We start from the raw sequence: 14407 nt of genomic DNA, 5'->3' as shown, positions 1-14407 counted from the left end.
GCTTTCTTTGTTTACTTTCCCCCATCCGTCATCCCTTAGAGACTGTACCCCTTTTAAACCCAGTGCTGTTTCTGCTCTTTGCACCCCGTTCTGACACCTGCTGTCCCGTCAGGAGATCCTGAGAGGAAAAGGAGGAACCACAGACCGAGGCACTGAGATCTGGGCACAGTTCTGCCACCACCTGGAAGTGTGACCTGAGACCCAGTCCCTGAACCTCCTGGGCCCTCGTCCCCAGCACGAGGGAGGGAGTTCCGGAGGAACATGCCGGTTCCAGCCCTCTTTCTGGCCTCCCCTTCCCACCCAGTTCTGAATGATTGGGACAGATTTTTGAGTCCCTTCCGCAATTCAACACACTGTGGAGTTCTGATTAAATGTTTCTTTACTTTTCCAGAACATTTTAGGTTCTTCTGAGAAACTGTTCTGTGGTCTTTTTTCAGTAAAGACCAAATTTAAATAATTAAATGCAAATAAAAAATAAGTAACATAATGACTAGTTTTTGTTCCACGGGCTTTTTCATTAAATCTTGTCCTGAAGACCACCACCAAATCCTGTAAATTGGAGTTGCACATAAAATACAGGACAGCCAGTTAGATTCGAATTTCAGAGAAAAGAGGAATAATTTTTTTAGGACAAGGATGTCCCACATATGCATGGATAGACATGTACTCTAAAAATCATTGTTGATCTGAAATTCACATTTAACCAAGCGTCCTGTATTTTTCTATGCTAAATCTGGCCACCCTGCCCTAAAATCAGACATCTGTTCTCACAGCCACCGTGTTACCAGCGCTGTGTTTCTTCTCTGACAGTCGAGGGACTCAGTTCACTTCCTGCCTGTTCCATGGGGGAAATCTCCCACTGCAGAGAGCCGCCTCCTGCCGTTTCCTTTTCCAGAAGTTGTTCACAGTCTCCCGATTAATCGTGAGCTGTGAGCCCGCGTGGCCAGAGTGCCTTGAGCCCCTCCCGGGCATGCCATGCAGGGGGTCCGTCACTGCCAGCTGGTAGGAGTTCTGTGGCGTAGGGTAAGGCCCCCTCACGCGTGCTCATGATCTCAGGCCTCGAGAAGGAGAAAGGGTCCGGCAGAACCCCCGCAAAGGGCGGGGCCTCTGTTCTTACTGTACCTGCTCCCTCAGACGAACTGCTCAGAAGGAAATGCCGGCCGTCCCACGTTAGGTGAGCACCCCGTCACCTCCTTGTCCTCTCTTCCCTCCTCATCGTGTTAATGTACACACACATGCCGTGTTATTTAATTAAATGGCCAGTAGTGTGTTTTGGTAGGTGTGGAAAAATACAGGCCTGTGAAAACCCTCTTTCTTTCTTCCTGGCCCGCTCATTCAACCTGTGTCTTTATATCCTGCTAAGTTACCCTGCTCTCACTGTTAACAAAATAACCACCATAACAAAATGTTTAGATGCCATTTGATGACAGGATCTTAATATGTTTCACATGTCCATGTAAAGCCAAGGGCAACCACCTGATTCTTTCACATGTGGCTGTCCTGTTACTGTCTCAGTCTCATTAGAGACTCAGTCACTGTCTCATCAGAAAGTGAAAGTTATTTTAAAAGGAATGAATCCTAGATACTTTTCCTTAGAAGTGAAGCATCTGTTTGCTTCAGTAAACTCATTCTTCGATAGTCTTTTTGTGGAGGAAAACCCGGCTGCTTGCTGGGACGCAGGCCCAGCCACTGCTCAGGGCTGGTGCGGGGGCCACGGGGCCAGAGCTGAGGGCTGGGTGTGTGACAGGCGCCACGAAATGATGGGATTTGTTCGTGGTCAGCTTGTTGAAGTGACATGTGACTTCCTCCCACACCTCCTGCTTACCTGCGATTTTACAGAAAACTGCAAGCAGGCGTGCAACTTGGTGAGTGCTCTTGCCTTCGTCCTTGTGTGCTGGAACATTCTGCTTAAAGGCACAAAGAACTGACAAGCTCAGAACAGACCCCGGGGGAGCCAGATGGACTGATGGACCTCCAGACAGGATCCTCCAGACAGACAAGCATAGCCCTGTTGAGAACCCGACGAATTAGAGACCCCAAAATAATGTGCAAATGATTAAATTTTAACTGAGAACCTACCCTCGTACCACCTTCAGGTGCACAGTTCAGCTGCATTAAGTACGTCCACATTGCTGTGCACCTTTCCCCTCCATCCGCCTCCAGAACTGCCTCTTCTTCCCCAGCCGGAGCTCCGTCCCCATGAAGCACTGACTCCCCTGCCCCCAGCCCCAGCACCCCCATTCTACTTTCTGTCTTTGTGAATAGACTACTCCGCGTACCTCACATGTGGAATCACACGGTGTCTGTCCTTCTGCGACTGGCTTATTCTACTGAGCATAGTGTCTGTTGTGTACACCCTCCCGGGAGCTTCCCAGGTGCAACCCAGTGCGGCCCGAGGGAAGATGATGCCCCTCCAGGGGGGTGAGGCAGGTGGCAGTTATAAGGAGCATGGGAATTCCCCTCGAGGCTTGTCTTGGGTGACAGCCAGACGAATGCATCCCCACATCTGCCCGCCAGATCTTAAAAGATCATAGAGAGGCCCCAACTGAGTTCAGTCCTATTCCCAGCACCGTGTCACCATCCAAGGCCATGTCCTTGGAACAGCCACTGGGAGCAGGAAAGGCACGTGGAACCCACATTCCAAAGACAGAGGAGGGGTGAAAAGCCTCTGAGTGCCCGGGTCGAGCTCACACGTCAACGAGTGGTCACATCTTTTTGACCACATTCCCCAGCATGTCCTCAAGGCCCATCCATGTCGTAGCATGCGTCAGAGTTCCTTCTTTCTTAAGGGTGAATAGCGTTCCATTGTAGGGATGGACCGTATTTTGCTGATCCGTCATCCACTGGTGGGCACTTGGGTGGTTTCCACCTGTCTGCTATTGTGAGCAAAGCTGCCGTAAACATGGGTGTGCAGTTCTCTCTCCTAGACTCTCCTTGCAAACGTTTTAAGTATATACTCAGAAGTGGAACTGCTGGGTCATTGGTAGTCCTGTTTCTACCTTTTCAGGGAACCACCAGGCCGTTTTCCACAGTGGCTGCACCGTTTTACATTCCCACCCAGCAGTATCTGCATCCTCGCCGATGCCAGTTAATGTTATTTTTTTGGTGTAGTAGCCACCCTAGTGGGTGTGAAGTGTATCTCGTTGTAGTTGTGATTTGCGTTTCCCTGATGACCAGTGATGTTGAGCATCTTCTCGTGCGTATTGGCCATTCACGTGTCTCCTTTGAAGAAATGTCTGTTCCAGTCCTTTGCCTAACTTGATTAAATTATTTTACTTTTGAGTGGTAGGACTTCTTTATACTCGGGATATTAGTCCCTTATCAGATAAATGACTTGCACATGTTTTGTGCATTCCTTGAGTCGCCTTTCATTCTGCTGACTTTATCAGTCACAGAGCTTTTCATTTTGATGTGGCCCAATTTATCCATCTTTCGCTGCCTGTGCTCTTGGTGTCGTGGGATTTTTCTTTTTTTTTTTTTTTATCAAACCCGATGTTGTAAAACTTTTACTCTCTCTGTTTTATTGTAACATTTTTATACTTTTACCTCGTGCATTTAGGTATTTGTTCCATCTTGAGTTAAAAGGTTTTAAATGACATTTTTAAGAGGCAGGGGCTGTGTTCTTTATAAATGTCAATTTCATAAAGACAGAAAGGGCTTGGAAATGTTCCTCGTTGATGGAGGTTAAACAGACATTACAACCAAATGCAAAATGTGGTGCTGAGCAGGTCCTATACTTGGGGAGGGGGTGGGGGCGCAGGAAGTGCTGTAATGGCCATTATTGGGCTAATGGACAAAATGGGAATGGGGACCGCAGATGAAAATATCAGATCAATGTTAACGTTCCTAAGTTGGCAACTGTCCTGTGACTGTGTATGAGAATATCCATCGTTGTAGGAAATGCATACTAAAGTACTTAGCAGTAAAGGGTCGTGTGTGCATGTGTGTGTGAGTGAGAGAGAGAGAGAGAGAGAGAGAGAGAGCGCGCGCGCGAGTGAGCAGAGCAGAGGGCACACAAATGGTTAAGCAAATGAGTAAAATGCTAGCAATGGGTGAATCTGAGTAAGGGATATTAAAACAGTTCTTTGTACTGTTTTCATTTTTGTAAGTTTTCCACCGTTTTGAAATAACTTTCAAAGAGAAAAAGTTTTAAAAACAAAACTCTTAACGTATGAAGTCCAGGAATGATTTCTCAGGTCACTCTTTTCTCAAAAAGGGAAGAGTGCACGTAAGTTAACCAACCCCTTACTGTGGGAGGGAGCAGAACCGGAACCACTTCTGGCAGACGCGGATCGATGTAGAAAGGGGCCAGAGGTGTCCCGTGGGGCGTAGAAGCAAACTCCAGAACAGCCGGAGGGACTCCCACATTGCCCGGTGCCTCTCAGCGCCCAGCTCCATGCAGACATCTCTGTGTCTCCCTGGGGGCACATTACCAGCCCGCAGCCCTGAGCTTCTTCCACTTCCTGTGTTAGAAGGACAGCCTGTCTTAAGTCCCTGTTCCTGGGGTGTGAGCTTGGCCAGTGGTAGTGGGAGTCGTGAGCCCCCTCGAGGCCCGTGTGGGCACGCAGAGCAACATCTTCCCCTAGACGGTGGGGAGGGTGGGGAGTGGCGCTCGGTGAGGCACCTGGCAGCCTCGTGGGAGGTCAGGGTCGGCACGGGTGGGGGTGTCCCGTGATGAGAGCGCTTCCTCCCCCAGCTCACAACCGCGGTGTAACCCCGTGAGAAATGCCAGATGCTCTGCACAGCACCTTGCCCCTGCCCCCACAACTACCAAGGTCGTGGAAAACGAGGATGTTCTGAGAAACTGCAGCAGCTGGGACGAGCTAAGGAGACGTGGGAACCAGCTGTCCTGTGGGGTCCAGAAGACAGTCGTCAGCCGGAAGCTGAGGAAACGTGGGCTGGTGTGGCTCCCGAACCGCAGCGCGTTTGTGTGTCCAGGACCGCGGTCGTTGCTGGGGACCCAGAGAGAGAGCCTGAGCTGTTCCTTCAGGTTTCCTGTGCATCAAACGCTGCTGTCGAAACATAGTAATTACCTCAGATGACTTTGCCATCAAAGCCTTATGAGCGGACACGGGGTCTTGGCCCGCACCTCCGGCTGGGGTGTCCGCTGACAGACCCAACAGAAGAGGAGGAGTCTGGGCTCCCGTCAGCCTGAGGGAGAGACGAGGAACTGCACTGAGCAATGTCTGGGCCCAGCGGTGGCAGGGGACCTTGGGGGCAGGAGCGTGTTAGACCCGTGATTGTAGAAGGGGCACCCGGGACGCTCGGTACTGCTTTGTCCCGTGGCTGTGTTAGATAAGCACGTCTTGTGTTGTGCCTGGTGTCACTCATTTTGGGTGGCTTTACGCGGTTTTGGGCTTCCACGTCACTTCTGCCACTGCTGGCTTGGTGGCAGTGCCGTGGGCTATGTGTGACCTAGAGCTCTGAGCGCGGGTTCCGGGGCAGAGCTTCCGTTAGGGGCAGCAGTGCTTGGGGAGTGTTCTGTTGCCTCGCTCCTGTGGGGACATGACCGTGATGCCCCTTCTGTCTGGGGTTTCCTCGTGCCCCTAGCGGTCCTCTCTGGTAGGGCTTCACCTACAGCGCTGTTAGAATCCAGACTTCGACCGACCGTGAGACTTGTCTCATTTTTCCTCCCTTTGCCCCAGCTGCCGGGAAGCTGGGGACAAAATCCGACCCTAGCACCTCGGGTCACTGAAGCCAGGGTTCGGAACATGCATGACATCCCGTGTTTTGGAACTTCCCCTCCCTCTCCTGGGATTCTGAAAAACTTGTGCCAGCGGCCTTATAGTCCGTCCTTCAGATGCTTCAGGCTGCCTTGGAAGACGCTGCCGTGTAGACGTGGGCCTGGAAGGCCCCCAGTTTGCAGCTGTGCGTCTGTGGCGTGCTAGGTGCAGGGGCAGACCCGGGGTCCCGTTTCCTCCTCTGGCTGCTGTGACAGAGCGGGTCGTGGTGATGGGAGGTGTGGATGCTGCACACCCTCCAGGTCACGGAGACCTCCCCGGGTGGCCGGGGCCGGGCAGCGGCACAGCTGGCAGGGACAGGTACCCACCCTCGGCCTCTGTCTGTCCCCGCTCAGGACACATCTGCACTGGGCTCGTCCGTGTTCCCGAAGTGACATTTCTGGCAGCAGCGGTGGCAGCTGCCGTCATTCTTACAGGGACAGATAGTGTGATTTCTCGATTGTTTCCCGTCTCCTGAGCCGGTGGTGTGATGGGCACCCTGCCAGAGGGTGACGGTAGCTGTGCAGGTGGAGGTGCTCACCTCCCCTGGGTGACAGTCGTGGTTTGCACCCTGTGTCAGGGAGAGGAGGGGGCAGTGTGCTGGGGGGTGGTGAGGTTGCAGCAGCCCCTCCCCCCAGCCTTTTCCACAAGGCCAGAGGAAGGAGCCCTTTGCAGACGGACCTCCTGCTTCAGCACCCTGTGTCTGTAGCTCCTTGACGTCACTCTGGTGGCTGCAGCTGTGCAGGGTGAGGTTCAGATGGGAGTAAGGACAGCGCACAAGGGAGGGATTGTGTAGGGAGTGACCGGTCTCCCCACGTGAACTTTCTGCCTTGCCGTTTCTTCTTTTCTAGCGAAAGCCTAAACTTCAAGTCCGTATTAACAGCCTCGGGGGAAAAACATGTTTTCGGAAGTCCAGGGCTGGTGCTTGAGTTTGGAAGCGTCAGAGGCAGGCCCTTCCTGACGCCGCACAGCGGGCTGGAGGGGGGTGGGGAAGCAGGTGCGCTGACGGCCAGCAGCAGTGGACGGGGGGCAGCAAGGGAAGGGGCGGAAAATCCTGGTCCCAGGGCTGACAGGTTTAATCAGGTCCTGAATTGTGTCAGACAGATTCTGCCACATCCACGCGAGTCCCCCGGAGAATGATCTGATCATAGGCTCGGTCTCTCTGTAACCTCCCGGGAGACAGGGTTCCGTTTACCATCCCACTTCACTGTGGGACAGAGCCAAGCCCACTCTCGGGCAGGGCGCCCGCCTTTGCAGCCTCCCACGCGAGCTGCAGTCTGGCTGTGACCATCCAGGCTGCTTCCAGAGAGCGGTGCTGATGGCGGCACAGCACCCAGGGCATCTCACGGACCCCTGGTAGGTGCACAGGATGTACGGAGCTCACCTGACCTGTGAGCAGCACCCTCCCACCCTGGGAAGGTCAGGCCGAGCAGGGCTTCGCCCGGGTGCCCGCTGTCGCCCTGCAGCCCGTCCAGGGCTCGGTATCAGCATCTCCCTTACAAGCGGGAAGATTCCTCCTTCCGTGTGCTGCAGATGTGCATTCCGGCTCTTTGAGGACACAGCTTGCCTTTTTCCGTAAGGCTGTTTTATTTTTCATTTTACTCTCTGGATATTTTTCATGTGGATGTAGGACCATCCTCTGTGGCATTTGCCAGTAGGATCTGTAAGTTTTTCACATCAGAGCAACCCTGAGTGATTCCAGCACCCCATTCCTGCGTTCCTGGGAAGCTCTAACAAAGGCCAGAGAAGAAACTCCTCGTGGTAGATCCTCCTCTCTTCCACATTTGAGATGAAACGCCTGCTTTCTCAGAGGCTGAGGGCCGTACAGGGAAGGACAGGACACGCGTAAACTCTTCAAGCAGGAAGAGGGCCGAGGAGGCCACCGTCTGGCAAGGCAGAGGCCAGCCAGCGTGCACGTGGCCAGGAGCCCCACTGGCTGGAGGAGACCCTCGCCCGTGTCATCTCGCCCTAGATTGTCCAGGCACAGGCCGAGGTAGAAGCCTGCACGGAGGGAGAGAAGGAAGAGCCGTGGACATCCTGGGCACAAATTGCACGGTCCGGGGACATTGCTCTTGTTCCCTTGTTTCAAGCGTCTGGCTCAATTGGTGACTCTAGGTGCCCTGTCCGGGGTCCTCACCCTCCTAATGCAGCAGTCACAGCTGCTGGATACATCCAAAATGCCTGACAGGGGTTTTCCGCATCCTAAGGTTGTGCTGGCTTTGCGTGGACAGCTGGCAGAGTGGGAGTGTGTCCAAAACAGCCCTAACTTTTGGCTAGGAGTTTTGCTGCCCAGCCTGACCCGCTGGGCTGTAGGGAAGCCCGGCCGCATCGCGGGCCCGCCGCCCACCCCCAGCCAGAGAGCAGCAGCCCTGCTTGCGCGGAGACCGGGCTGTGTGGTGCTGGGACCTCATGCCAAGCCCACCCCCTCTGGGCCCCTGCTCCTTCATCCTGTCTTTCCCCAGCCACACGACTCACAATTTCCCACCCAGGTCAGCCTCCTGTCCCTGCAGCTTTCTCCGTCTGTAGCTCGTTGCTGACATCCAGAAGCCACAGTTGTGCGGCCAGCCACTGGACACAGGCGTGTTCACGTCACCTGACCATTCAGACGAGCTTGGCTTTAGTTGAGGGTAGCGGTCCCAGCCTCCTGACCCGGCCTCTGTGAGCACAATGCCGCCTGGGTCCTGAGAGCATTTGTCGCTTACAGTTCTGTCGCTGCATCGGGTAATTTATCGTGGATGCTTCATGTCATTAAGCCTGTTGGCATGTTCTGGAACCGTTGCAGCGGTGTGTAAGATCTGGGCTGCTTTCCTGGGATAGCCCTCCTTTGCTGTCGTCAGCATCAAAGCCTTTCCCAAGACCAGCACCAGAGATCTTAGTGGCTGTCGTCCAACCCGAACTGGGGATGGTGAGCTCTTGCACATCATCACGTCGCTGCCGCCACCGGTCAGGTGCTCTCCCTCCCGGCCCCGCCCCTGACCACCCTCCCGCCCCCGTGGCATCCCACTTGCAGGTGCCGCAAAGGCCGGCTGTGAGGGAGCCTCGTGCGCCCCCACACTGTGACCAGGGGTCCCCTCTGAGGCCTCCTGCCCCTCTCCCCGTCCCCTCCCGTCTCCAGAGCACCTGCCAGTCAGCAGGAGGATGGCTGTGACCACACAGAGGGTGACTCAGGGGTGGTGAGCATCCCTCCTCCATGGACACAGAGACACAGCCTCCAGCACCCCTCACTGCTGTGCCCCGAGTATCCCTAGTGTCGAGCACGGCACTCTGTGAACAAACAGTGCCCCCTAGGCGAAGGAACAGCATCCCAGTCTTGTACCGTGGCAGAAAGAACACCGCGGGGGTTCAGCCAGCTGTGGTTGTGACCAGCACCAGTGTCCTCCACGGTTCTTAAGATTAAGCCACCATTAAGTATTTTTTAGTGGAAAAGAGTTTCTTTTCTAGAAGGTTTTGCCGTCTAAATTGGCCAGTCCTCGTGGGGGTCAGATGCACCTGGTTCAGAAGGTCGATTCTGTGCTCTGCGGACCTGGGCCACTGTCCCCGTGGCCGGAGCTCATTCGCACTCCAGTCTAACCCGTGTGCCTTTCCTTTTCTGCAAGTGCTGAGTTGAGTCCTGGTTCCTGTCCAGGCAGAATCATTTTCCTGGTGGTCATGCATGATTGGCGAACGGGACTTGGCCTCTGTTCTCTGTGGCCCCTCCTGTGTCTCTCTCCGTGTTCCTGCCGGAGCACAGCTACTGTCTGCTCTGGGATCACTTTTTCCTTGGACATCTAAACAGTGCATTGCATTGGACAGTGCTCCCCAGCAGACTGACCAGCACTGACCAGGCAGGTGCTAAGTATGGAGGAAGGGAACCACAGGCTCAAGAACGCGGCCAAGTCATACCTTCTCTTTCTCTTTGTAGAGTGCGTTTAGTGGAAAGAGGCTCTCCTCACAGCTTGCCCCTGATGGAATCAGGAAAAGTAAGTATTGAAGGAAGAAAGATGTATTTCTCCATAAACCTGAGTCTTAGCGTATGAGCTTTGACATTTTAAGAAATGTATTTTTTAGAATATTTTTAACAATAGGTTTGGCCATGAGTACAGAAACTCAAAACAACAGTATTTTAAACAAGTTAGGTTTTTCTTCTCTTTCACAAAAAAGAAATGAAACCTCCAGGGGCCCCAGCACTTTCTGTCTTGTTCTACTTTGCATGGATTCTGTTCCTAAGAGTACCTCAGGGTCAAAAGTGGCTGCTCTAGCTCCAGCCATCATTTTCACATTCCAGCCAGCAGGAGAAGAAACAGAAAAAGGAGGAAAGGAAAGATGCAGATGAAGTTTTCTGAGTTGCCTTGTGCACACTTAAGTACCGCCACCCAAAGTCCGGTCACACGGTCACACTGTCACACTGGCTGAAAGAAAAGTTAGAAACCTTATATTGGTTCTGAGTGTGTATGGGCCTTGCTATAAACCCAGGTATCGGTTGCTGTGAAAGCAGGCAAGGAAGGGTTATGGTGGGGTAGGGGGAGGAGTAGTTCCTGCCACAGTGGTTATGTTTTCTTTGTTTGTCTTTTTTTTTTTTTTTACAAGTTGAGGGTGAGAAGTATATTTACACCAAAGCGAAGATTTCTTTTTTCATTTTTGGCCCCCGTTGTTCTATCTCTTCTCCACTTGACATAATTCCAGAAGCATCTTATGTCAGTTCTGGATCCTTTATCATCTGTGTCAGTGTGAGCGCCAGTGAGAATTCTTGCTGCTAAGTTGGTTCTCATGGTAGGACCCTGTGCTTTCCTGCCCTAACTCAGCCTTGAGCGAGACACAGAGACCAGAGCCACCGTGTCACGCTTCAGACTAGGGGACAGGACACCCGTTCCAAGAGCTCTTACTGAAGCTCAACCCTACAAGGTCCGATTAACTGAGCCCACACGGGCTTCACTCCAAATTTGCAGAATCAGCTTTTGCTTCCAGATGCATGTGGTTTCGGTGAAATTCAAAACGCTTCTAAGCCAAACTTCCATTAAGAAGGAGATGGTCGGGGCTCCCGGGTGGCTCAGTTGCTTGAGCGTCCGGCTTTGGCTCAGGTCATGATCTCGCGGGCCGTGAGTTCGAACCCCACGTCGGGCTCCGTGCCAACAGCTCGGAGCCTGGAGCCTGTTTCGGATTCTGTCTCTCCCTCTCTCTCTGCTCCTCACCCCCTTGTGCTCTGTCTCCTCTCTCTCTCTCAAAAATAAATAAACATGGAAAAAAATGTAAAAAAAGGAGATGGTTGATACGAATATTACGATAAAAGACAGTGACAGGCAGGAGAACGTTGGAAGCATGATTGAGGAAAGAGAGGGCTGTCCAGGCTCTCTAGTCAGAACACGCCTGACAGCACGGCAGGGGCCACCACCCTGCTCCCTTCCACCACACCTGCCTCACTTTTCGGTCCACACTCATCTCCGAAACGTTGATCCATGAGTGACTTCCTTATTTCAGCACCGACTGCAAACCTCCCCCTTCATCCACATTCACGCGCCATGATGCCAGGCACGATACTAAACACAATTGAAAAGTTAATTGAAATGTCTGAAAATTCCTATTTTTCATGCATCATGCTGAGTTAAGTTGTATCAATCATCATGTTTCTATGCACATTCTTAATGTTTTTAAGTGTTTACTTATTATTGAGAGAGAGCAAGTGGGAGAGGGTCAGAGAGAGACAGAGGCAGAGAGAGAATCCCAAGCAGGCTTCTCGCTGTCTGCGCAGAGCCTGATGCAGGGCTCAATCCCAGGAACCATGGGATGAACTGAGCCAAAACCAAGAGTGGATGCTTAACCAACTGAGCCACCCAGGTGTCCCCAGATTCTTAATGTGAAGATCACTTTAATACAGGCACTATCATTGTAGTAATAATTACAGTAAGATGCGGTTGTCACGCAGTAATTATGTTATGGTATGTAATTTTGATTTAAGTCCATACCACTTTCTAGACAGTTTTAGAAAGGAAAACAGGCATGTGGCATAAAGGCCACAGCAAGGTTGATTGGTGTGGCATCTGCCTGTCTGTCCACTGACCAGAACGTTCTCCTCTGCCACATAGATCCTCCCGGGGGTTCGGATCATAATTGCCAATCCAGAAACAAAAGGACCGTTGGGCGACTCCCACCTGGGTGAGGTGAGTTCCGGGGTGTCCGCCCGGGTGAGGCGAGCTGCGGGGCGTGCTCAGAGATGGAGCCTCTGAGACCGAATGACCGCCCTGCTGGACGCGCCGGGTCGTCCTCAACACCTGGAAGCACCGCTAAGCCTCAAGTCAAGTCACTGGCTGGGAAGGAACCTGAAATAAACTTTACCGCTAGAACGGGTCACCGAAGTTCAGGGTTGCAAAGCAGATTTCCGTGAGCAAGTGTGAATGGCCCTCTCCAGAGAATTTAGGGCAGAGGATAGTGAACATACGTGGAGTGAGTTTCCTTACGTCCTAGCTCTTGCCTTTCCCGCCCGCTTGCCGACTTAGTGCTGAGAAGCGCGTCAGGTCGGCCATGGAGAACGTGCCCAGGGCACAGGGCCACAGCCTAGAACCATGGAGTGTCAGTAAATGGTCGCAGTTTAGGGAATGACAGGCATTTCCTCTGTCAGAAAGTCAACAGTGGCCTTGACCCATTCGCTCGTATTTAGGAGGAAACCCACGCTGGTTGACCCCCGTTCCTGCTGCCCTAGATCACCCCCTCCCCCACTCAGCCAGTGGAAGGGACATCAGAAAGGGGCACGGTGCACTTACCTTCCCTCCTGTTCTCGGCAAGGCCGAGCCCCTCACGGGCACTGGGTCTAATGCCCACGTCCTTGCTGCCGTGCCACCTGCCCCACATGGTCAGCTTCCCTCCTCACAGAGGTTCCCCAGCTGCCCACAGACCTGCTGCCGTCACTAACAGCTTATTAAAAACACCACCGCTCAACCAACAGACTCTTTTGTTTTAAGCTTATTTATTTGAGAGTGTGAGTGTGAGTGAGGGGAGGGGCAGAGAGAGAGGGAGAGAGAATCTCAATCAGGCTTCATGCTGACAGCACAGAGCCTGACGTGGGTCTCGACCCCACGAAACCGCAAGATCACGACCTGAGCTGAAACCAAGCGTCGGATGCTTAGGTAACTGCGGGTGTTAAGCCTGGTGAGCCGCACGGGCTCCTGTCTAGGAACATATTTAAAGGAGATTCCTCAGTAAGACCCGTGCAGTGTTTTATCCCCTCAGTTCTGATCTTCACACGTGATCGAGAGATTCCCACGAAGGGCTAAGCAGCAGCCCACCCAGAAAAGGCATTTGGGATGTGAGCAGCGGTCAGGACTCACCACTGTCGTTTCTTCAGCCACCTGTGATGTGTGCTTGCGCCACTGCGCTGGGGCACCGGGAAGAGGGGTGCAGCGGCTTTGTTTACTTGAAGGACCGTTGATACACACAGTGTCGTGTTAGCGTCAGGTGCACAGCACAGTGATGTGACTCTTGACCAGGACAAGTGTGGTCACCACACAACATGATGACGATTCTATTGCCTACGTTCCCTGTGCTGCATTTTTGATCCCCGAGATTTGTTGACTTTACACCTGGAAGTTTTTACCTCTCGATCCCCTCCCCCCACTCAGCCCCTGCCCACTGCCTCCCCTCTGGCACCACAGTCTATACTCTGTACTTACGAGTCTGTTTCGGGGCCCCTGGGGGCTCAGCCAGTCAAGCGTCCGACTCTTGGTTTCGACTCAGGTCATGATCTCACGGTTGGTGGGTTCGAGCCCCACATCAGCACGGAGCCTGCTTGGGATTCTCCCTCTTCCTCTCTCTCTGCCCCTCTACCGCTCTCTCTGTCTCTCTCAAAATAAATAAACTTCAGTCAGTCAATTCCTAGGAATGAAACTGGGAAGGACAGTGTGCTGTCCTGGGTGCCTGGAGAGGGTGCCAGCCTGTGCCGCTGTCTAGCCAGTGGCCTCGGCTCCCGCCGGGCATCAGAGCCCACCTCACTCTGGTTTTCTGAACAGGAACGTGTCTTCACAAGGAAATTTTGTGTCTGAGAAGAAGGAACAAGTTTCATTGCCCTTATACGATGGTGTCGCTTTTGTCTTTCCTCTGGGGTTGGGTTTGTTCAGCAGGTCCTGACTGGGTGGCTGTGGGTGTGCCCAGAGTGTCTGAGAGCCACGGGACAGTGCAGACAAGGTGGACTGTCTCTCACTCGTCCATTTTTCAGTGTAATAAAATCATGAAAACAACCCAGCTCAGAACGTCTTTACTTTAAACACTGTGTAGTCCAGAAGACCCTGTCTTCTGGTTCTTTTCCCTGCAGAGACAGAATTGCACGCAGTTTTATGCGTGTTTCAGGGACTTGATTGGCTTAACCTCGAGTCTTTTCCATGGCTCTGCATGACTCACATGGTCACCACTTTGAGTCAAAATGTTGCTCTTTCTCATTTGCCCAAGTGTCACACACACGGGCTGTTTTGTTTCTTGATATCACACACCTTTCCTTCTTTGAGTCGGTTTTGGTTTCTGCTGTTGTGTTGGAATATGTTCCCAAAAGTGTGCAAACCACGTGAAAGGGAAAAATAAATCATAAAAGTTTTCAACATTTTTCCAAATTGCTTTTTAGAAACAATCATTATTATATTTGAATAAGTGCAAGGAAACTGCTTAGTACAACATCGCTCACTTGATGTGCCTCCTTTCAAACCCTTCCTGTTCTGACGAGCTTCTCC

At 52.6% G+C, this 14407-nt stretch overlaps 1 protein-coding gene across 13 annotated transcripts in view; it reads left to right on the top strand.

The window, feature by feature from the left end:
- Positions 1-14407, top strand: part of DIP2C (disco interacting protein 2 homolog C) — a 412960-nt gene that overhangs the window by 390415 nt on the left and 8138 nt on the right. For 11 of the 13 annotated variants that reach the window (XM_023256257.2, XM_023256255.2, XM_023256259.2 and 8 more), the window contains 2 exons: positions 9622-9679; positions 11780-11854. In XM_023256257.2, coding sequence (XP_023112025.1) covers positions 9622-9679; positions 11780-11854 — 133 coding nt within the window. Of the gene's footprint in view, positions 1-112; positions 1441-9621; positions 9680-11779; positions 11855-14407 lie in introns of those variants that run through there. The other 2 variants (XM_045060774.1, XM_045060775.1) reach the window with 2 other exon arrangements.

This window comes from Felis catus, chromosome B4 (assembly GCF_018350175.1).
Source record: "Felis catus isolate Fca126 chromosome B4, F.catus_Fca126_mat1.0, whole genome shotgun sequence".
Classification (NCBI taxonomy): domain Eukaryota; kingdom Metazoa; phylum Chordata; class Mammalia; order Carnivora; family Felidae; genus Felis; species Felis catus.
This window is presented reverse-complemented; position numbering and strand designations above follow the sequence as displayed.